General features: G+C 39.1%; 1 protein-coding gene across 1 annotated transcript in view; it reads right to left on the reverse strand.

Annotated features, from left to right (window-relative positions):
- The window catches only part of PTPRR (protein tyrosine phosphatase receptor type R), a 241,843-nt gene extending 218,126 nt beyond the window's left edge, over positions 1-23,717 (reverse strand). Inside the window, exon 1 of the mRNA XM_059186321.1 lies at positions 23,210-23,717. Within this exon, the coding sequence (XP_059042304.1) occupies positions 23,210-23,702 (493 nt within the window). The 5' untranslated portion in view covers positions 23,703-23,717. The remainder of the gene's footprint in view (positions 1-23,209) is intronic.
- Positions 23,718-24,139: the final 422 nt, after the last annotated feature.

Here is a 24,139-nt window from a genome sequence, read left to right on the forward strand (position 1 = left end):
AAAACTTGTGAAGAATTTATACCTTTTCCCCTATTTCATTATCCTAGAACACATTCTGTGGTACGGAGGCATCCCAGATACTTGGGTGGACAGAAGTGGGTGTAGTTTGAAAAAGTCCTATTTATCAGAGATTCTTATATGTCTTTTAGTCTTGAATTTCATCCTTTATCTACAGTCCCAGGTCAAGCTTCTATTCCTGAATGTCCTATCTGTTCCTCAAACAATAACCATTTGTCATAGTTAAGTTTTCCTCCCTTTAATCAATAACCTCTCATACAATTCTTATTTTATTTATTTTATCTTGCTTATAGTTAACAATGTATGATTTTTTTAAATGCTTGTAGAATATCTTAAGCAGAGGGCAGAAATCTGAGGAGACACATTATGGTGGCAACTTCCAATTCTGTAACAACATCCATTCTCTCCTTCTTAGTCAGTAATACGGACATCCAGATAACAAAATACATTCACCTTTATTTCTTCCGTTAGGTAAACATCTATGGACTTGAGTAATTCTTTCTTCTATTTGTCACTGGCCACAGGAGGAAAGAGATGACATGTATATGTAAGCCAAAAGAATACCACTAGGTCAAGCATCAATTAGAAAAACAAACTTAAGGGACCTGGGTGGCTCAGTTGGTTAAGCAGCTGCCTTCAGCTTAGCCATGATCCCAGAGTCCTGGGATCGAGACCCACATTGGGCTCCCTGCTCAGTGAAGAGTCTGCTTCTCCCTCTCTCTCTGTTCCTCTCTGCTCATGTTCTCTCTCTCTCTCTCAAATGTAAGTAAAAAATCTCAAAAAAAAAAAAAAAAGAAAGAAAAAAAGAAAAGCAAATTTAAGATCTTCTATATAAGATGATCAGCAGAGGAAACAGATCACAACACAGTAACGTCACCCACATGGTGTCTAGCTACCCTGGGCAGCCCAGGTTTTCCCTTGGTGTGTCGATGGCAACAATAAGCTATACAAATACTGTCCTTGGAAAATTACTTACCTCATTTTACAAGAATTCTGAGATGCCTAGAATGCTTACTGAATATTTATAGTGGAGGAATTGCTAGTTTTTACAGCTTTTGCCCTCATTCAGGCCTTTTGTGACCAGCATATATTTCTAGCATCTTCAGCAATTCTGCCTGAACTATGCTTTAAACTTTCGCTTAGGAATATAAAGACAGGTGATTTTTTGGTCAGCTTCAGTGCTTTCTTCCAAGATGGAACAGGCATTTGGGGAATCATCTTTGGGTACTAGTGACTAGCCTTTCAGATCATTCAAATCAAAATGATATTTCATGTGAATTCTGAAATAGTAATAGAAACTACTCATCATATCTTCAGTCCTGAGTTTGCCAAATAGACTATAACTTTCTAAAAAGCAATCAAGCTACCATAATTTGCCAAAGATGATGACTTGACAGTGATGACCTTGAAATACCTATAAATTTTGTTTCTCTGATAGTTCCTCAGATATGGAAGTGAAACTGTCATCAGAAACATATATAATGTTATGAAATTCAGAACAGGGTACTTCAATGTCATTATTCTTGCAGTGATCTATTAATGGAGAATGATGCTAAGATGTTTTAGATGTATTTAACTTTCTGACCATGAGATGTTCATTTAGAACTTTATTAAAAGGAATTTACTCACTAATATTACAGTGTCTTGGAAGATATTTCTGAAAAGAGAGAGCTTTGTCCCCTCCTGTCTTAGAGAACTGAATCTGATATTGCAAACAGCAACAAAGAAGTGATCAGTTTGGGAGTTAAGAAATAGAATGGATGCAATATTTTTTATTTTAGTTGGCTTTTTAAATACTTTTTGTTTAAATATGGTCTGTTCTTTTGGGAAAGGCATACTATATGCTTGAATGAATTTTGGTTTCTCACCTGAGGGACTGGCCCTTCTACCAAAAAGAGGAAGATGAGAGAATGGTAACAGAATAGGAGAAAAGCCAAGAAAGAGTGAGAAACTTAAGAAAGAAAATGTTTTAGAACCTGTATGTATTACAGGGTTTTAGACAGAGGCAACTGAAAAATCACTCTCATAGTGATGTCTCTAGAAACAAGTATATAAATGCAACTTCCATGTGTTGCTATGGAAGATAAGTCCCACTGAACACACACTCATAGATTTTTCAAATTACAAAGCACATCAACACTGCTGCCATGAGAGACAGAAGATGGAGCAAGTGGCTAGATTCTCACCTAAGAAAGAATAAATAAAGAAGAAAAACAAAGGAGGCTTTAAAATACGTTGATTTAAAACACCCAAAGAGATAAAAGAAGAAAATAATAAGAATTTAAGAAAAAGGGAATGAGCCTGTTTCAATCCAGGTGGAAATCACAGAAACAAAAAATACAGTAATTGATGAAACTCAATGTGTAGGTTATATAGTAGACTAGACACCACAGAACAGAGATTTAGTGAATTGGAAAAGTCTAGGTAACAATACAGAAAGCAGCATGGAGATACTAAGAGGAGATGTGAAAAAGAAGGTGCGAGATTATGGTGCCAGATGGCACTCTGTGAGCCATGCCTACCAGCATTCACATCCTTATTTAATCCCCTCCCACTGAGAGTGAGCTGGACCCCACTGGAGACTTACTTGAAATCAACAGATAATGGCAAAGGTGATGGGTGATTATTTCCTTATTAGGTAAAAAAGATGTGACTTCTGTGTTGTTAGGAGATCCTCTCCTGCTGACTTTGATGAAGCAAGCTGCCTTCCTGGAGAACTCCATATGAAGGAGGAGGCTTCTAGCCAAAAGCCAGGAGAGAACTTGAGGCCCTCAGGGTCACTGAATCCTGCCAACGATCACGTAAATGAGCTTGGAAGCAAATCCCTCCTCTGATGAGCCTTCCTCTAAGAGCCCAGTCCAGGCCAACACTCTAACTGAATCCTTATGAGAGACCTTGAAGCAGAAGTCCCACTTCAGCCATGCCCAGATTTCTGACTCACCCAGAAACTGAGAAACAGTAAATGTGTATTGTTTTAATCCATTAAATTCTAGGGTCATTTGTTATGCAGCAACAGGAAACTAAAGCAGAGAGGTTGACAGAGACTAAGTTGTTAAATAACTTTACTTAAGAAAGGAAACATTAGAGAAATTGAACATTTTACAAAATTTATGGAGGGAAATGACAAGATAAAATGTCTATTTCTGAAGGAGGCCCTGGCTATATAAGAAATGGGAAGATTGGAAGGAAGAAAGAGTAAATGCAAAGATACCAGGCAAAATATTGTAGATAACAGAACGGCCCCTGACTAGGTGGCAGTAGAGGGAAGGAGCAGAGGTGAATCTAGTCAACAGATGTTCTTTTCTGCTCAAGTTAATTCATATATGTTGTCTACCTTGGATTCCGCGGCTTCCACCTTTCGTTAACTCCTATATATAAATTCCCCAACTGACCAATGTTGACTCACGGGCCGGGACATCTCTACACTCTCAGCAACCTTAAAGATTTAAGGGTCAAAACTATTCAGGGTGGGAAATGATAAGAACAAAAGCAAAAAAAAATAAAAAATAAAAAGTAGATAAAAACTTTCAGATGACTGATAAATATCCGAAACCTTCAGAGTGTAACATTCCTCAAGGAACTCAAGGCTACCTTAATGTCAAAGCTTTGTTAGAGGCAAAAAGCAATCTAAAGCAATCTTAGTTTGACAATAGGCAGGCCTCCAGGATCCTGCAAGTCTTCTTTAACATATGAAAAAGGCCTTAGAGACTTTATCTCTACCCACCACCCCTCCAACTTAAAAGTATATAATCAATTGCTCCTTATTTTTTTTTTCTTTTTTTTTTTTTTTAATTTTTTATTTTTATAAACATATATTTTTATCCCCAGGGGTACAGGTCTGTGAATCACCAGGTTTACACACTTCACAGCACTCACCAAATCACATACCCTCCCCCATGTCAATTGCTCCTTATAATCACAGTCAGCTCTTTCTGCTCCAGGGTCCAGTCCCTGTGCTTTAATAAAAGCACCTTTGTGCATTGGCCGGGGGGGGGGGGGGGGGGGGGGGGGGGGGGGGGAGACACCAGAATTTGACAAAAAGAAGGGGGTAGGGAGAGTAGGAGGAGGAGAAGTATTAATTCAATGATTGACTTAATGTTCTGGGATGGAACCTACAGTGGGGTTTCAAGGGTAATTTTGTTTCTAGTGGGTGGCTGACTCTATGGGGGTGCCTTTATTAATGAGATAGAGAAACGTGAGTTTGTGGTGCCTACAATATATGGAAGCAGAAATGTCTAGGGAGCAGTTATATGACAGGAATTCAAGAGGACGCTCTGGACTAGAGGTAAGTGTTTAAAAACCATAAGCAAGCTGATGGAAAACTGAGGGATGAGACTGCCTAGGAGGAGTTGTGTGGAGAAGAACCAGAAGTCTGCAACCTAGACCCAGAGAAGTCCATAGTGAAGGACCATCTGGAGATTGTCCAAGTACAGAAGGCATGGAAAGAGTGCAACAGGGAAGGAGTCTGCAGGGCAGAACCCAGTGTCAGTGAGACTGAGAGTTCAAACAAGAGAACCCTCAACATTTGCCTAGGGTTTATTTATTTAAAATCTATTGATGGGCATCTGAGCCTGGATATTCAGAAGACCAGATTCAACATGGAAAAGGCTTGGGGATGGCATTCTAGAAGCACTAAGCTAACCATCTTCCCCTGTTGAGCCTTTGAACAAAAATAAAATACTTTTAAAGGATTTGAAAGGGTAAGGAAGATTTGGAGTGCAGGTATGATGGGGCAAACACTGCCTGCTGTGTTGTTTACACTGAATAAAACCTGGGACAAAATGCATGAAACAGCTATTTGAGGACTCTGAAAAATAAGTAGTAGCAGGGGGACTTCAAAGTTCCACAGCATCAGCAGGGAGTTACCTTCTGTCCCCCTCAGTACTCTCTAGTCAACCCATAGTGGATGCAGACAAAGACAGCGTCAGGAAAAACACTCTCAACACTAGTTCTGAAAAAGGGAACTCGTGATGCTAAAAGAGGCTGCAGGAATCTTTCTCCATTTTTCCTCTTTTCTCCATCTTCTATGCTACACCCCAAGCAATGCCATGGCAGCAGAGGCCTTGGCCATGAATGAGAGCTTACAGGACTCAATACTCCGCAAGAGGGGAGGCTTTCTTTTCTTTTTTCTTTTTCTTTTTCTTTTTTTCTTGAGGGGAGTCTTTCTTTCTCTCAAGGAAGCTGCCATTCTAAGAGAGTGGAACCAACTGTCACGGCTTTTTCGTCTCCCATCCTCCCCCCCACTTGACCCTGGATTCAGATGCGGTTGTAGAAATACAAGAAGTTCACTTCAACGATAATGATACAGATAGGTTTAATGTGAAAGGACGGACAAAATATATATCACGTAAACTCTCATCAAAAGAAAGCCACTATCAACAACACAGACTGCAGCGCAAAGAAAATTACCAAGGACAAAGAGACATACCACAAAGTAATGTAATGTACATAATGATGTAATACACGTAAGAATATATAATAATCCTAAATGTGTATACACTCCCTCAAAAAAGCATAAAAATACATGATGCAAAAACTGACCAAAATGAAAGGAGAAGCAGGCAAACCCGCAATTATAGTTGGAGGTTTTAACATTCCTCTCTCAATAATAGAACTAGTAGACAGAAAATCAGCAAGGGCAAGGTTATAAAGGAACAGAACAACATCACCAACTAACTGGATTTAACGGTATTTATAGAATACTCCAACCAAGAACACAGAATACACATTCCTTTCCAGTGCACACAGGACACTCACCAAAATAAACCATATCCTGGGTCATAAAACAAACTTAGACATTTAAAAAAAAACTGAAATTATATACAACATATTCTCTGACCATAATAAAATTAAACTAAGAATCAATAATAGAAAACAAGAATCTTTCTAAGCACTTGGAAATTAAACAGCATACTTCTAAATATCCTTGGGTCAAAAAACAATTACTGAGTTAGAACATGTTTTGAACTGAACTGAAATGAAAATATAACATCATAATTTGTGGGATGAAATTGAAGCAGCACTGTTTAGAGGATAATCTACAGCATTAAATGACTTCAACAAAAAAGAAGAAAGCTCTCAAATCAATAATCTGAGCTTCCACTTTAAGAAACTAAACAAAACTGCGGTGCCTGGGTGGCTCAGTGGGTTAAGCCACTGCCTTCGGCTCAGGTCATGATCTCAGGGTCCTGGGATCGAGTCCCGCATCGGGCTCTCTGCTTCCCTCTCTCTCTCTCTCTCTGGCTGCCTCTCCATCTACTTGTGATTTCTCTCTGTCAAATTAATAAATAAGATCTTTTAAAAAAATAAAAAAATAAAAATAAAAAAAAGAAACTAAACAAAACAAAAACAAAAACCTCAGAATAAATGCTAAACATGCAGAACGAAATTAAAAATTTTAAAACAGAAATTATTACATTGAAAATAGGAAAATAAAGAAAAATCAGTGAAACAAAAGCTGATTCTCTGAGAAGAGAAAAACTGATAAAACTCTAGCAAAACTCACAAAGAAAGAGAGAAAACTCAAATTATTAATATCAGATAAAAGGAAGGCTATCACTACAGACCCTGTGGACATGAAAAGGATAATAAGGACATACTATGAATCATTCTTTGCATGTAAATCCAACAACTTAGATGAAATGACCAATTCCTCAAACACACAAACTAATGAAACTCACACCCAAGATGAAATAAGATTTCAAACTGTCCTAACATCATAAAAGAAATTAAATTTCTACACAAAATTATTTTTGGAATAAAAAAATCTTCAGGATCAAATGGTTTTACTGGCAAGTTCTACCAGACATCTAAAGAAAAATATAATATCAATTTCACATAACCTCTGTCAGAAAATAGAAAAGGAACACTCCACAAATCATTTTTTGAGGCCAAAATTATACTGATAACAAAAACAGAGAAAGACAGTACTAAAAAGAAAACCGTAGACCAATATTGCTCATGAACACAAATGCAAAAATTCTCTACAAAATATTGGGAAAATTGGGAGAAGGGGGTGGGATTATGGACATTGAGGAGGTTATGTGCTTTGGTGAGTGCTGTGAAGTGTGTAAACCTGGTGATTCACAGACCTGTACCCCTGGGGATAAAAATATATGTTTATAAAAAATAAAAAATTTAAAAAAAATATTGGGAAATTGAATGCAGAAATAATACAATGAATAATATACCATAACCAAATGGGGTTTATCCTAGGAATGGAAGGCCTCTTCAATATTTGAAAAGCAATCAACATAATCTACCATGTTGACAGTCTAAAGAAGAAAAACAACATTGTCATAACAATTGATGCAGACAAAGCCTTTGAAAACATTCGTATCTATTCATAGTTCAAAAGATTAAAAAAAAAATTTAAAAACAACCTACGCAAACTAGAAATAGAAGAGAATTTCCTTCAAAAAGGCATCTGTAATGAGATGCCTGGCGGGCTCAGTCAGGAGAGCATGTGGCTCCTGATCTCAGCGTCATGAATTTGAGCTCCACGTTGGGTGGAGTGATTACGTAAAAAGTTTAGTAAAATAAAATGTTTTATAAAATTCTTAAAAATTAAAAATAAAGAAAAAGTCACCTACACTAAAACCCACAGCTAACATTGTGCTTAATAGTGAAAAACTGAATGCTTACTTGCCATATCACAATAGAGGAGAAGGCAACTATGATCCCTTACCACTTCTATATGACATTGTATTAAAAGTCTAGTCAGTGCAATAAGACAAAGAGAAGAAGTGAAAGGCATACATACTGGAAGAGAAGAAATAAAACTGTTCTAGTTGCAGAGGGCATGATTATCTATGTAGAAAATCCCAGAGAATCCACCAAAATCTTCCTAGAATTCATAGGTGAATTTAGTAAGGTTGTAGAATACAAAGTCATTCTGCAAAAGCCAATGGCATTTCTAAAAACTAGCAGCGTTCGACAGAAAATTGACCATTCCAAAAAATAGAATAGTTAGGTGTGAATCTAACAGATTATTTATAGGATATCCATACTAAAAACTATGAAATCCTAGAAAACAAATCAAAGAAGACCTAAATAAATAGAAGGGCATACCCTGTTCATGAATTGTAAGACTACATAATGGTGTCAGTTATCCCCAATTAAAACAAAAATTCCAACAGAATGTTTAAATAGACATAGTTATGCTCATTCTAAAATTTTTTAAAAAGTCAATATAAAGAGAATAGCTAAAACAATATTGAAAATGAAAGGAAGACTAATACTGCCCAATTCTAAGACTCACTATAAAGCTACAGCAATCAAGATAGTGTGTATTGGCAAGGAATAGATACAGTTCAGTGGAACAAAATAGAGATTCAACAACAGATGAGACAAAATACACCACTTGATTTTTGAGAAATGCAAAAACAACAGAGAAGGATTGTCTTCTCAAAATGACACTGGAACTGTTGTACATCCATATGCAACAAAATGAACCTTTATCTGAACCCACACCTTCCGTAAAAATTAACTCAAAAGAGATCACAGATTAAGTGTATTACTACAACTGAAGAAGGATAGTTGGAAGGCAAGCAGGCAGGGACAATGAGTCCCTGCTCTAAGAGGAAACCACCTTTAAAAGGATTTTACAGCATCCTGGAAGGAGCTCTCCTACCTTTCCCATGTGATAGATCGGTGGCAAAAACCAAATTGGATGATAGGCACAGGGAGAATTAATCAGATTAAAGCAGCCCTCCAAGGAGCCCCAAAAACCCACAGACTTAGGAACTCCAGTGGCAACCCTCTCCGGCACCCTCCCTTCTCAGCAGTTTTGTACTATGACTTTACCATCTCTCAACACACCTTACTCTGCCCAACACTCTGTCTGGTCTGTCTCTTCATTCTTCCAAGCAGCATACCAAGAACCATGGGCACCGATGGAAAAAAAAAAAAATCCTGTAACACAACTTTAAAACTTTCTGAAGATAGGAGAAAATCTTCATTACCTAGGGTTAGGCACAGAGTTCTTAGATAGCACACCAAAATCATAATTTATAAATGAAAAAAAAAAAACCGATAAACTGGACTGGACCAAAATTTTGAAATTTTTGCTCTGTAAAAGACAGTTGTAAAGAGAATGAAAAGGCAAGCTACAGAGTGGGAGAAAATAATTGTAAACCACATATCCAGCAAAGATGTGTAATCAAAAAATATAAAGAACTCTCAAAACTTAATAGTAAGAAAACAAGCCAATTTAAAAATGGTTGAACACTTTGTCAAAGAGAATACATAAATGACAAACAGGTACCTGAAAATTTGCTCAATCCTATTAGCCAATAAAAAATATATATATTAAAATTGTAATGTGATACCACTACCCACCTCTTAGAATTGTTAAAATGAAAAAGACTAACAATTCTCAGTGCTGGAGAGTTTCTGTAGGAACTAGAATTTTCATACTTTGTTGGTTGGAATGCAAAATGGCAAAGCCACTACAGAAACAGTCTGGCACTTTCTTATAAAGTGAAACGTACATTTACCAGCAATCCCACTTCTACATACTTACCCCAGAAAAATAAAAACTTACATTCACACAAAAATCTGCAAGCAAATTTTGTGCCAGCTTTAGCCATAATTGGCCCCAAATGGAAACAACTCAAATGTTCTTCAATGCATAAGTGGGTCAACTTTGACACATCTATACTTTGGAATATTACTCATCAATAAAAAGTAATGAACTATGTATCCATTCAACTTGGCTGAATCTCAAGGACATTAGGCTGAGTGAAAGAAGACAGTCACAAAACATCACATGCTGTATGATTCCATTATATGACATTCTTGAAAAGATACAAACTATAGCGATGGAAAGCACATCAATGACTATCAGTATTTAGGGGCCAGGGGTGGGGGACATAGCATGAAGGATTTCCAAGGGATGACTGACCTTTTATGTATTGTGGTAGTAATTACATGAATCTATATATGTGTTAAAATTCATACAACCATACACTTAAAGAAGTCAACAGATTATACTATGTTTTGTAAGCTACTTCTTAACTGAAAACTGTATCAAAGCATCTTCTCTCTGACTGCAAATCTATATAGTTAAAAAATGATGGATAAATTTATAGAAGGTAATTTCAGTGTGTATTTGGGAGAAAGCTAGATTTAAATGGATTGGAAAGTGGGAGATAAAATGGAACAACAACGTGGACAACTCTTCAAACAGCTTTAGGTGTAATAAGAGAATGACAAGGTCAGTGTGTGATCAGGAAAGGAGAGTAGGGTTGAGGGATTTGGTTTTTTCGACATGGGAGAGATTTGAGCACTTTTATTCCTTAAAAGGAAGAGTCAGTTGAGGAGTGGCTGAATATATAGGGGAAAGCAGGTAAGATCTGCTTTCCCTCATGATTGGAGGAGTTGGGATCCACAGTACCGGCAGGCACGGGGATGAACCTGGGGTTGGAGGAAGGTATTTCTTCAGCTACAACAGGAGGGAGAGGGTAAGGTGGGAAAATCTGGAATGTGAAGGGATCTGGTGGTAGAGGTTGAACAAATTTTCTTCTGACGGTTTCTCTTTTCTTCCTGTAGAAGGGAAGTCCTCTGGTAAGAGGGAGGACAAGAGAGGAAAGTTGGTAAGCTTCAGGCAAATGGAGAAAGACTGAAACAGTTAATATAAAGACCTGGCAGATAAAGTTGATATGTGGAGGAGGATTCCTCATCTCCACAGAGAACTCAGTCTGTCTCAGTCCAGAAGGGAGAGAGTGTCTCACAGAATGTTTAGTAAACAGCTTGTCAAAGATAGTCATCTGCATTTAAAATGTGAGTACTTTGACCACAGAACCAACGTTTAACATGCGAATAGCCAGTTTTGATGGTCATAAAATTCCATGATTTAAATTTCATTTTGGACAGACCTTGGTAATCTTTGAAGAAATCTTTAAGAGAGAGGAATGGATGAAATTACAACATTAAGTTGGAGTATGTTATGATTCAATAGTTCAGATTCAGTGTTGGTAATTCGTAAATGCACAGGGTAGAATGGCCTTGCCTGCACCATCTCAGGTTGGAATGCAAAATGGCAAAGCCACTTGTATAGCAAATGCTTAAATCAGAGTCAGTAACTTGTGAAAGGAACAAAAGGATGAAGCCATGTTCTCTAGAGACCTGAAAAGGTGAACAATCGAAAAAAGGCAACTTCGTTCTCTGATCATTCTGTGAAAGGATAATCATTGTTTCTAAACCATTGCCAACACTTTTGTCTCTAGAAAGTAGATATAAATGGATAACATCAGGGAAGTCCCCTGGGAATTTCTACAAGAGAAGTGATGAGGCTCTCCTTTGATTTGTAAATGCCTCTCAGAAAAAGTTAAAAATACACAGGAGTACTAGCAAAAGCTTATCTAGCAGATGCCTATTAATAGTAGTCAGAAAGAAAAGAAATACTTTTTTAAAAAAGCAATGGTCTAGGAGGTAAGGGACCTAGAGTCTAGTGCAAGACATCCCTCACCACCACCATCTATGTGAACTTGAGTAAGTCTCCTCACAGCTGAGCCTCAGTTTCTCATCAGAGAATCAAAGTGGTTCTTGTAGATCTACAGCTAAGATTACCATGTGCTGGGCTTCAAGAAAAGAGAAGTCCCAATTCAATTGGATTTTGCCTGATGCTGATTTTTTTCTAAAGAAATACATTTTTCCATAACCAAAATAAACAAGTACACTTATTTTTCCACACGGAAAATTAAAAAGTTACAGGTAAAGCTTCACAGTTATACTCACTTTTCTAATTTCTTCTGATTTAATGAAATATTATTATGATGATTTTGCTTCATGTAGGACAGCTAAGATTGCTAATAGCATCCAGTTCTCCTTGATTGACTCTGCTTTCCTCCATATATCTTTTCATCAAAGCTCTTGTTGCATCTTCAAAACCCTTCCTTACAGAGCACAACTTACATATTACACAATATAGAGACAGTGACCCTTTGTAATCTATTACTTTATATCCTCTGAAATTTGTGATTTTTTTTACCTTTCTTTTTAAGACAACAAATGTCCAGACTTTATGTAAGTTCCAGTTTATAATGTTTTATTATGATTTAGGTTTTTTTCCAAAAAGAACAAAATTGCATACATAGCATAAACACGCATGTATCAGAAGGACTCAAAAGGTTCTCACTTTCTTCACGTTCTGTTTCCGGGCAGTAGGTGTGTCATTCAGCTCTCACCACCATTCTTTCCAAATGTCCAATGTATACTATAACTAACAACTACTTTTCTCTGGGTCTAATCAATTAGATGAATAGACCAAGTACAATAAGAGATCCTTTGGGAACAATCCTTAAAGGGCCAGGGATTTCCAGAAACAACATCCTTGGATGTAAGGAGGTTAATATTAAAAATATTCTTGCAGTTGTTCTATAATTCCAATGGTAATGGTTAACACAAGATGCCACCATAGTACTCATCTCCAGCTATAAAGACCCACAGTAACAGCCCTGAATCTTCCTGAAGAATACTGCGGGCTTCCTGACATGTGATAACTGAGGTCGGTTAGGATAACGTCCCAGTTGTAACATATGACCAACCCTACGGTTTTTTAATAGAAAGTTACATGGAAAGAGTCCATTATGGCTGTATCTGTGCCACCAGTTTTGTAAAATTCAGTTTGTGTGTCTTAGTTACATTCTAACGACATACATATATGTATGTATGTATGTATTTATAGATACAAACATTTGTTTTGTTTTATATCCTGACAACAAACAACCAACTGGACTAAAAAAGAGGTCCATCTTCAAATGAGCAATTATAAAGAGCAAAAAATAAAAATAACGAGAAATGAGAGTTTCTGCAAGATAGTGATTGAATTTATAAAAACTGTAAACCAATAAGGCCGTCTGCCCCCAGAAGACTTGGAGGAGCTTGTCATGGAAGCAACAGCTCCTTCCAGGAATGGTTTTCCTAAAATCTAGTCTGTGCACTGGTTTCTAGGATGTGAAAACATAACCCCACAAGGAAGTGCTGGGTCATTCTCTAAGACTATTTAGATGTTTCATATGTTTGGCCAGTGATGTATCTAGCATATCTGTAAGAAGAAAATTTTTTAAATACTAAAGTCATCAGTCTATTTTCATAGGGTTGGCTCTATTCTTTTCTATATAGAAGAGGATTGGAACTGTACAAGAATAAGGAATGATTTTAATTAAAGCTTCTTATAAACTTTTTCTGCATATTTATTGATATAAACACTCCTTCACATTTCTTCAAATATTCCATATGAAATGTAGTTCTTATTCCCACTTCTAACCCATTGTAACTACTTACTTCTTCTTATTTATCTTATCTACCCAACATTGAGCTATGCAATGGCAAGCTCTATTCAGGGGTCACAGAAGTGACTGTCATTTTTAAATTTTTTTATCTTTTAAGATTTTTATTTATTTGACAGAGAGAGCACAAGTAGGCAGAGTAGGCAGGCAGAGGGAGAGGAAGAAGAAACAGGCTCCCCACTGAGCAGTGACCCGATGTAGGGCTCCATCCCAAGACCCCGGGATCATGACCTGAGCCCAAGGCAGCCACTTAACCGAGCCACCCAGGCGCCCCTAGAAATGACTGTCATTTCAGGAAAAATCCACTGGGCGCCACGTGCCGGTGGCAAAAATTACAATGAGTGAGTTTCATGTTTCTTGATCTCTGCCCAGCTTTAATAAAGTTATTTTTCATCTGATAAGTATATGTTACAGAGTGGAACATAATACAATTAGGATAGTACCCTTTGAGACAATGTGACTAGACAGAAGTCATAAGGAAGGGATGGGGTCGAGAGCACTGGACTCAGACTCTGCCGGAGGAAGTGAGATTTATGTCAGTTCAGATAGAAGCAGTCAGATGCGCCCCAGTTCCTGAAGAACTGAGCTCAAGGATGTTTGCAGGGGAGGTCCACAGGAGTGAGTACCACTATCTCTTAAATTCTATACCGCCATTAAGAGAAGAACTTCATCAAGATATGCTCTCTGGGGAAACGCTGAAGCAGAGACAAATGACTTGTGGCTGGAAAGCTGAGAAATACTAGCCTTTGCAGAAATCGTAGGAATTGAGTTCCACATGCACTTAATGAGTAATGAAACAGGACATTTGTAAAATCTTCCCTACTTCACTTGTTATACAAACAACTATAATGTTATTTATGTATAGTTATGGAGATTATAAACTATTTCTTCATTTTTTAAAAAGATTTTATTTGTTTAGAGAGAGAGAGTGTGTGTGCTCGTGAGTGTGGGAGAGGGGCAGAGGGAAAGAAAGAGGGAATAGCAAGCAGACTTCCGCTGAGCAAGGAGCCTGAAGTGTTCCACTTGCAACCCTGAGATCATGACCTGAGCAGAAACCAGGAGTCCATACTTAACCGACTGAGCCTCCCCTGTGCCCCATTTCCATCATTTTTATAGTAGAGTTCTCCAGATAACTTGAAAACTGGGATCCAATGGCAAAACAAAGAAAAAATAAGTATTTCAAGAATAATTTTCATAGATTAAGAATTATGTTAAAACATAGCAAAATGAACATTAGAAAATACAAAAATTAAAATACTGTCATAGTAATGATATTGCAGAGATGTAAATGCCTGGATATCAGGACAGGAGAAAAGTGAGAAAGGAGGTCGCCAGTGGCCACTTGAAGAGATCCCCGCCCTGGTCTCCTCTGCCTGCATTTAGGGATTTGGAGAGCACTTGGTAGGTCCCTAAGTCCACACTTCCATTCCATTCTGTCTTAGTCCTTTCCTTCAGCATTTTTGAAATTAACATCACTGGTCTAACGCACTGCTCTGTCATACTTCATTGAAAAATGAACACCTTCTAGGGAAGGACCATGCAATTAACAGCTATTCTTACCTGGAGTAGAAAGTACTTCCAGATACCTGTTAGCCATTCGTCACCTGACCTCTCCTACCCCTAATCAAATAATACCTAGCTCTTACGTGGCACTTATTAAGACAGTGCAATTTACATGCATTGTCCTGTTTAACACACAACAATAACTCTATGGTTGTATAGGATGTAACCTCCCTTCTAAAAAGAAGAAATTTTAAAAATAAATAATAAAAATGAAGAGAAAGTTGAGGCTTAGAAGGATTAAGTAACTTGCCCTAAGTTTACAGAGCTGGAAAGTGATCGTGTGTGGACTGGAGACCTGTCACAACATCCGTGCTCTTAACTACTACAGTGTTCTGCTAAAGGTTATCTAAAAATACGGCATTCCCTCCCCCCTTATTTCAATTTTCTCTTAACTCCTCTCCTTAAGCTATTTCATTTTCTTCCAGGGAGAATAAAAATACATAGTCTTGACAACAAGGCCAAGAAAGGAAATTGCTTATAACTTAAAACCACACCTTCATATTGATGGGTTGATGGCCTTTCAAACTAACACTCCATCTTATGTTCGGCCCTCTTTGATTTGGGCATCTTTCCCAATAACCTAGTGATGGGAGTTACGATAGTGTTTGATTTCCCCGCCAGGGTCCATCAGCAGTTGGGGCGTTTCTACAGTTGCTCTGCACCCGCCTCTATAGCCCCGTGAGACACTCTCACTCCATGTTCATTTTGTGCTCCTTTCCAAGGAGAGTAGTTTAGAGCTGCCTTAATCCATTCTGCACATTTAAATCAGGATGTGGACACTGCTTCAGGTCTGAACTAGGGAATAAATAATTTATGTCCTCACTGAACTTGGCATTTATTTCAGTGCAATTAAACATACTGATCTAGATTGCTGCATCATGTAAACAGTTACTTTTGCTTTGGTTTTGGTCCATGTGCCTGCAATTTTAACGGACACCAACATCGTCATAACTTGAAATCAAATGAGATTTGATTATGAGGAAAGTCTGAGTGGCCTTATGAGTAAAAAATTATTTAAACTGGAAGTGCTAATAATGTTTACAATATAAATTTGCTAATTGTCGTTCTGTGGCAAATATCATCGCTATAACAGACACTTTATGGTGATGTTATTTGAGAAAAAGGAATTAGGACATTTGATCTTAAAATGATAATTTACCATTAAGTATTTTTTTCAAAGCTATTAAAATCTTTTATGCTGGGAAATATCAATGTAACTCTGAGTGTGTCAGCATTTGTAAGTGCCTTAAAAATGAAGAATGCACTTATGGGCCAAGTAGGATCTTTCAAAATCCCCTTTTAAAGGGAAAAATGGCTTTCTCTACCTTTTTAATTTGACTTTGTAAACAGATTTAAAAGATTTAACAATAAACTTACCATAAAACACAACATCCATGTAATCATTAGTACTAATGGCAATAAGTGGGTTATGATGTGTGATCCCATCATCTTATAAAACATGACTTTTTATAATTCATAAACTAGTCTCCATTCTTCAGATATAAGTATGTCTCCCTTTAGGTATAGTGTTTTTCTATCAGAAAAAAAAATGTGTCGTATCCCAAAACTTTATGGTTCTATAAACACTTTGTCTACACATAAAAAGAGAGAAAGAAAATGTATACAACCATCCGAATATGCCCAAATATTCTGTGATGGTTTGTTTTTTTGTTTGGGGGAGGGAAGGAGAATTGGATTACTGGGGGTCTTGATATATTATACCCACTGATTCATACTCCCACCTGATTATAAATGGGTAAGTGGCTCATATTTGCTGTTCCAAGAGAGATGATGACTGGTCAGCAATCAGAGGTCAGATTTCTGGGTCTATCCCTTAGCCACAGCTATCATGCTATGTATCCTATGTAATTCCTTGATGTAAAATAAAGACATTCACCTTATTCCCATCCCTCTAATACTGGAAACTCATATAGCAATTTCTAACTAGGCGAAGGTTGATACACAACTCCACTACAACTATCGTCATGCCCATGGTGCACAAACTTATCCTAGAGACTATGTTTAAATGAAAGCTTTTCTGCCCCATTTTCATTTCTCTGTAACCAATACAAGTAAATTGGATTGAGGAAGCAGTAGCAAAATCAATTCTACTCTTTACGGTTATGAAGATGAGCTGTAATCTCTTCATCAATGTAATTTAATTTGTTAGAATTTATTTTGCCTAATACATCCGGAATATATTTATTCATTCATTGAACATTTATTGATGGCATAAGAGGCAACAAGTCCAGTTCCAGGAAATGGAATTAGGAAAGACCTGAGAGTAGAAGACTCTGCCCTGTTAATGAGGTTGAGTTTTATTTTAAGAAAGAAGGAAAAAACTATATTAAAGAATTTTATAAGGGAAGAACATGAGCAGGTCTTTTTTGTTTTTAGAGTTTTACTTCTGGCATTTTCATGAGGGATGGATTTGATAAGAGGATCATAACGTAAGTTACTATATGAGAAATAAGGCAGGGATGTGAACACGGAAAGTGGAGAAGACTTGGGGCCCGTAGGGATGAAAGCAGCAAAGAAGGGGTCCAAGATGAGTTAACAGTTTCAGGCTTGCGTGATTGTGGGGGATCTTAGTGTTATTCACAATAATAGGAAATATAGAAATAAGAGCAATTGTGACAGTTATGCTGAGTAGAACAGATAAATATAAGATGATCATGGGATATCTGGTAACCCCTAGGGAGATTGTACAGAGAGGGACATAAAAGGTGGCGCATAACAATCTGAGGGTTTTGGAGGGGTGGGGGGTGAGGGGTTGGGTGAGCCTGGTGGTGGGTATTATGGAGGGCAGGCATTGCATGGAGCACTGGATGTGGTGCATAAACAATGAATTCTGGAACACTGAAAAGAAATTTAAAAAATAATAAAAACTTTTTAAAAAGGCAGCGCATAAACTCTAGAAAGCACGAACCATAAACACTACTCAGTGGAAGACCTAACAGTACAAACTGAGGGATGGCTGGAGAAATAAGAGGGAAGCCAAGAAGCAGTAGTTATCCAGTGGAAATCAGTGAGGAGAACTTTCAAAATCAGAAAGAGAGCAAATTGAATAAATGCCATAAGAAAATATTCACTGGTAAAAAAAAGATATATTACTTACGTTCAAAATCTCACAAACTGGGAGATAAGATGAGGACCAAGTTGGTAGAAAAATAGATGAGAAACAAAAAAGAGAAGGCCAAGTGTGGACAATGCCTTCCAGAATTTTTACAAGGCACTACACAGGGTATGGTCTCCAATAGAACATGTAATCTCCAAGGTGATAGGAGTGTGTGATGTTCAGCATACATATAGGTGTGCCTCCTATGTGCCAAAGAAGAAGATAGGTTTGTCCAAGGGCTTTAAATCCTTCTTGTGAATTAGCTGTATGAATCCTTTTATGTAACTACAGCCATTCCTATATGTACGCATAAGGCATTTCACTAAGAACTGAAAATATAATGAACCAGCCAGGCATCTGAGCTGTACAGCATCTGGCAATCAATTCGGACTCTGCCACTGAGTTGATCTGTAGTTCTGGTCTCTAGCAAGCCCGTTCCATGCTGTCCTTAAGTTCACAACGGTAGAAAAGTCTGTTTGGGACAGTATGTTTCCTGGGCATGTGAGCTCCTAGGGAGAAACCTGAGTTTTAGATAAATGAGCTCTGTTGAAGTCCATTCTAGCAGTAGCTAAGTTGACTAAGTGTGTCTTGCATGGGTGCCAAGAAGAAATTAAATGTAAAAGTGGGAGACCAGAAACGTCACTGTGTTGTTTCTATTTATTCAATGTATCTTTTTAAATCTTTAGTAGCTTTTATGCCAGGCACTGTCCCAGGTGCTAGGCTGGGCAAGATCTGCAACAGACACAGCAGTAAACAACAAAACAGACAAACATCTGTGCCCTTCCAGGAGCTTACATTTCAACGGGAAAAGGGGAAACCACAATAAACAGAGCAAGAAAGTTAAATACATGAAATGGAAGTTGGTGAAAAACCTCTGGGAAAAAAGTAAAGCAGGAAGAGATATTGTAGTTTTGGGGGGGGGGGAAGAAAATGAAATATTAAATAGGATAGTCGGTGAGGGTCTCCCTGAGAAAGTTACATTTGAGTAAGAGCCTAAAATTAATGGATTAAGCCATGGAGATACTGGGGGAAAGAGTGTTTCAGGCAAAGGAGAAAGCAAAACAGATGAGGGCAGCAAGTCCCTGGAATTTTCTTAAAACGCAAGGAGACCAATATGGCTGGAGAGAGACAAAAAAGAATAAAGTGATGAGAGATGATATCAGAAAGATAATGGGGGAAGAGAATACGATGGAACCTGGGCTAGTGTAAGGATTGTGTTGAGTGATTTTGAACAAGAAAACGGATTCTGTGGAATTCACTGAGAGAAGACATCTTGGAATCTTCAAGAACAACATATTATTTTCCTATCCATCAGTCTACCCTTCCTTTTGAGGGTGATGTTTCTGCAAATGACTTCCCTGATCCTCTTGGCCTCACCATAGAAATCCATCTTTCTCAAAGACTAGAAAACTTGGCTCTGCATTTCTCTGAGAGAGAAGGTGCGTCTTCAGAAGATACAGCAAAGGCAGTCTTTGTGCCATCCAGAATGCTCAATAGGAAGAAAAATGTGAAAATTGGAAAGAACCTTCTCCAAAGATTAGGCAGAGAGTAATGCACTGAAATCACATTCTGTGTGTTTTAGCAAAACATCCACTAGAAAAAAATAAGGCTTTTACATGAGAATTTTCAAGATATTCCAAGACCTTCACTCCTTTGCAACTAAAATACTACCCAATAAATATATCATCTCCTGAAACAGAATATCATTCTTCGGTTAAAGAAAGAGAAAAAAAAAACACTGAAGGAAAGAAACTTTTGGTGGCTCTTGGGGTACCATCAATATTATTGGGGCACACCTTCTTGGATATTCCTGAAGCAGTCTTTGCAATTGAAGTTTATGTATTACATTGGTTCACAGAAGGACTAAAGAATGAGGATAGCTAGGGGAGCATGGGTAGCTCAATAGGTTAGGTACCTGATTCATGATTCTGTTTCAAGTCATGATCTCCGGGGATGGGACTGAGTCCTGCACGGGGCTCTGTGCTCTGCGGGGGAGTTTGCTGGAGATTCTCTCTCTCTCACTCTTTCTCCCTCTGCCCCTCCCCGTTCCCCCCTTTCCTCTCAAAATAAATAAATCTTAAAAAAAAAAAATGGGAACAGCTAGGTAAAAAGGCTTTGACACCACTAACTCAATGGTGGCCTTTCCTATTGGAACCAGTATATGATTTCATATAGTATACAGTCACAGGTCTGAAAACATGGGCTTTCATCCTGTCTAATCTGTTAACTGGCTCTTTACTATTTAAAGTAAATACTGTGTACATTTACTGGCACTTGGTTTTCTTTTTTCTTACCAGAATAGTAAGCATGTGGATGGACAGTAACTACAACTTTCCTTGTTAGGGAGATCTATGAAAATGAGCTGCCCTGGGAAGAGATGAGTCCAGGTTATTGAACAAGCTCTATGCTCAGTAATTTATTAGGATCAATTTACCCTGAGATGTTAATTACACAGTATTGTACCCCCTTCCTCTTTTTGTTCTCATAGACATTACAAACAGACCACAGTACTTTTCCCTATCGAGACCACTGATCAAGGCTGATCACTATTTGTTTATTTGCTTGCTTGCTTATTATTATTTTGCTTATTTATTTGCTTGCTTATTTTGCCCAGTATCTTGGGCAATCACGACCAAATAATTGGAGATGGCACTCAAGTTGAAAACAATCTGCTATCTCATCATTAGCAGAATGATCATCTGTAAGACAACGGTCCTAGTATAACTGAGAAGAGCACTCACATCCCGTCAACCAATTTCTCCCATCCCTAAAGGGTTCCAGCATGTCATCACTTCCACCCGCACAAAGTAGTTGCTGGCACCCTGAGCATAACCAAAATGGACCTATTAGCTTTTCAGTAAAGAGGACCAGAAAAATAGAATTCATTCCGCTTCTTTATGAAGCCCACTTCTATCCTGAGAGGAGTCTTCTGTAAAAGAAGCAAACTCAGATATTCAACAAGTAGCAAAAATCAATGACTTCTTGATCTTCGTTCTCCCACACACTCACTTTCTCATTACCCAAATCTATAGGAGCTTAGATAAAAAAGTATGTGTTTGTTTCAGTTCCAGTGAAAAGTCCTAACAATGTTATTAAATAGCTGTGATGAATTTTAATCTGATGACAGCTTGTGACCCACAAATTGCTGTTTAAAATTAAAATGCATTCAAAATGAAACTGGCAAGAAAACCACAATATTAAACTTGCAATCTGCTGTGAAAAAACACCTATCAAAAGCACGATTTTAAATATGAATATGATTAATTTCCATATAGCATCTTGCGATTGAAATCTGAAAATGATAGCCCATCACTGCACTGCCTTATTAATTTCAAATTGGATGAACATTTTTTTTTTTTTCAAATTAAGAAGTCAAAGTCGAGATGGATTGGTTTGTCTTTGGTAATACACACTTTGGCAGAGCTCCAGGTATAACCTAGGGCTATAGACTTCTAGGTTTCTCCTTTGATGAACAAAAGTTCTCTATTTTCCTCATCCCAAATGTTCACCTACAGTAAATTTAGAAATGATTTCCACCTGCTTAGTTTTCAGTTTAATTATAACTTTTAAGCTATAATTATTCAAGATATATTAAATGGAATCTTTAGAATGTCTTATACATTAGTTTAAAAAAATTACACTGACATTTTTGACAGATCAGCTAAATCATTCCTAAACTTGTAAGAATCGAGGCTTTAATTTTTTTTTTTTTTGCAATGGATGTTTAGTGCTACCATTAAGCATAATAATGTAAATAAAATTCAACCTAATGTGTATTTTTTCATTCCAAATTTCAAAATTTAAAGAAGTGCATATGGTAATAAAATGATGCATTACAGCTGCTTGTAAATAATTTAATGACCAAGTCATAGCTATTTGCTACTTTTCAAAAGGTACCAAAAAACTATTGAAAATTTCACCATAAAACATCATAGTTATAAGAATTAACACGTGTACTTAATTATAGACTTAATATTTCTGTGCATGACTCGTTCAATCCACTAAAATAGCATGGGCTAGAAATAAGAAAGTACCATATTTCACTCTCATTACTGCACACATAGAAAAGGAACTCACCCACTCCTTTTGAAAAGAGACCACAAGAATTGTAATTTTGCAGCCATTATTTTTATTCATTATCCCTGGGGCATAATACATGCTCAATAAATGTGAGCTTCAGGAATGAATGAATGTGTGACTGGGTGACAAGTAAAGGGATAAAATATCTAATCTTTGCTTGCTACAGGGCTTCTTACTGCACGGACAACTGCTGTCGCAGTAGGGTGCCTAAAATCTCTGCCATATTCTATTTTGGTACGTGTGTGTAAAAATGATAAAGGATTCCGTCTAGCAAGTCCTTGCATTACACAGAGGCTGCGTGTATCCAAAAAAGCAGGATCTGTAGTGACATTGCATATAAAATTCCCCAGGTACTCCCTAAGGTTTACTCCCATTCGAAATCTAATATCGGTTCTGATACCAAATATATTTATATTTGGGCGCAATCTCACTGTCACTCTTGGCTAGTCCTCACCAAATCTGTCCCAGGGACAGTGCCTACCCCGGGGGGTTGCCAGCCTTAAAACTGTGACTGGGTTTTTGTTGGGTGCCCTCGGACGCTGACCACGATGCTGAAAGCGGAGTGAGGGTCCTATTTTAAACCTTTCCTCCCTCTTATTGGCTTAGAAAATTCGAGTGACAAGAGCAGGGGCCAAAGGAACCTGGAGCGGCATCATTAACGTGAACCATGTATTTCGATCTTTTGGGCGGAGATGTGGTCCTTCAGGTTGTAGCCAATGCATCTCTGTGAGCTCTCGCTAAACCCAGGGACCTTACGGATGTAGCCGCTGCAGTAGAAAAGGTTACATCCAGCAGGATGTCTTGTCTGTCTCCTGAAAAACTGGCAGTCAAGTGCATAGCCTAGAAACAGGATCAGGGAGTCTAGATGCAGGGGAAAGGAGGGGGAACCAAACCTGTGCTCCTATTGACAATGTTCACTATGATTCGTACGAGGTAAGGACAAATCAAGAGCCGGTTTTAGCTTAAGTTTTCAGCCTCAGTCTTCCAACAGGTGCACAAACTCCCTCACCCCTTGCCCGTCAGTACTGTCCTGCTTTCTACGGCTTCCTCGGCGAGGCAAGCTTTTCCTAGAGTCCTCAAGCATGTGCAGTTTCCCAGCTCATCCACAGCTCCGGCTCTGCGCCCCGCAAGCCCTTACCTGCAGCGTGAAGATTCAGAAGCAGGCACAGCGCGGGGAAGCCGACCGCGGTCCGCATAGTGTTCGCGCGGAGCGGTGGAGGAGGAACTCCGCCGCGACCCCACTTCAGGCAAAGTGTGCCTAGAAAGAGCCACCACCGAGGGTCTTCTGGTCTCCGGGTTTCATTCTCGGGTCCTGGCTGGGTTGACAGAGCGGTCTGTGGCGCTGGGCGCCGGCAGAAGCCAGCACCGGCTTCGCCTCCCGAAGAGATGGAGAGAGGGAGAGGAGGAGGAGGAGGAGGAGGAGGAGGAGGAGGAGGAGGAGGAGGCGGTGGCTGGGAGGGGGGCGGAGCAGGGCAGGGGCGAGGCGCTCGGAGGCGGTTACTGCTCGGCCTTCTGCAAGCCCGCAGCCGCGGTGGCGAAGGCGGGGTGGACTCCCGCGCCAGTCCCGGAGCCCTCCGCGCGGGGCCAGCGCCGCGCCACCAGCCTCCAGACGCGCCGCGCCTACTGAGCATGCCCGGCGCTGGCCCTCGCGCCGCACGGAGTTTCGAAGTGAAATTCCACCTCTCCGGGTCTTCGCGGCGGCTGCGAGGGGGGCAGGCTCCTCGGCGGGGGGCAGGCTCCTCGGCTGGGGGCTGCCTCCTCGGCGGGGGGCAGGCTTCTCGGCGGGGGGCAAGCTCCTCGGCTGTTGCTCGGAAGGGTCTGTCCACGACTTGGGGGTGGGTTTGGGGGAGGGGGTGGAATCGAGGAAGGCCTGACCCGAGGAAGCAGAGGCCCTCAAGACCCACCCTACCCTTTCCCCTCCACGTGGACAGAGCTCAGGGCTGGCGAAGAGTGACCCGTTTCCTGGGGCTGCCTGCAGGAGGAGTCGTCCGTGGTATCCTGCGCTTGCTGAGCCTGCTGAGCACGGAGGGTTGCCTGGGAAAGCGTTCCCAAAGCACCTGCTCAGCAC

The sequence above is a fragment of the Mustela lutreola genome, chromosome 8 (genome assembly GCF_030435805.1).
Source record: "Mustela lutreola isolate mMusLut2 chromosome 8, mMusLut2.pri, whole genome shotgun sequence".
Taxonomy (NCBI): domain Eukaryota; kingdom Metazoa; phylum Chordata; class Mammalia; order Carnivora; family Mustelidae; genus Mustela; species Mustela lutreola.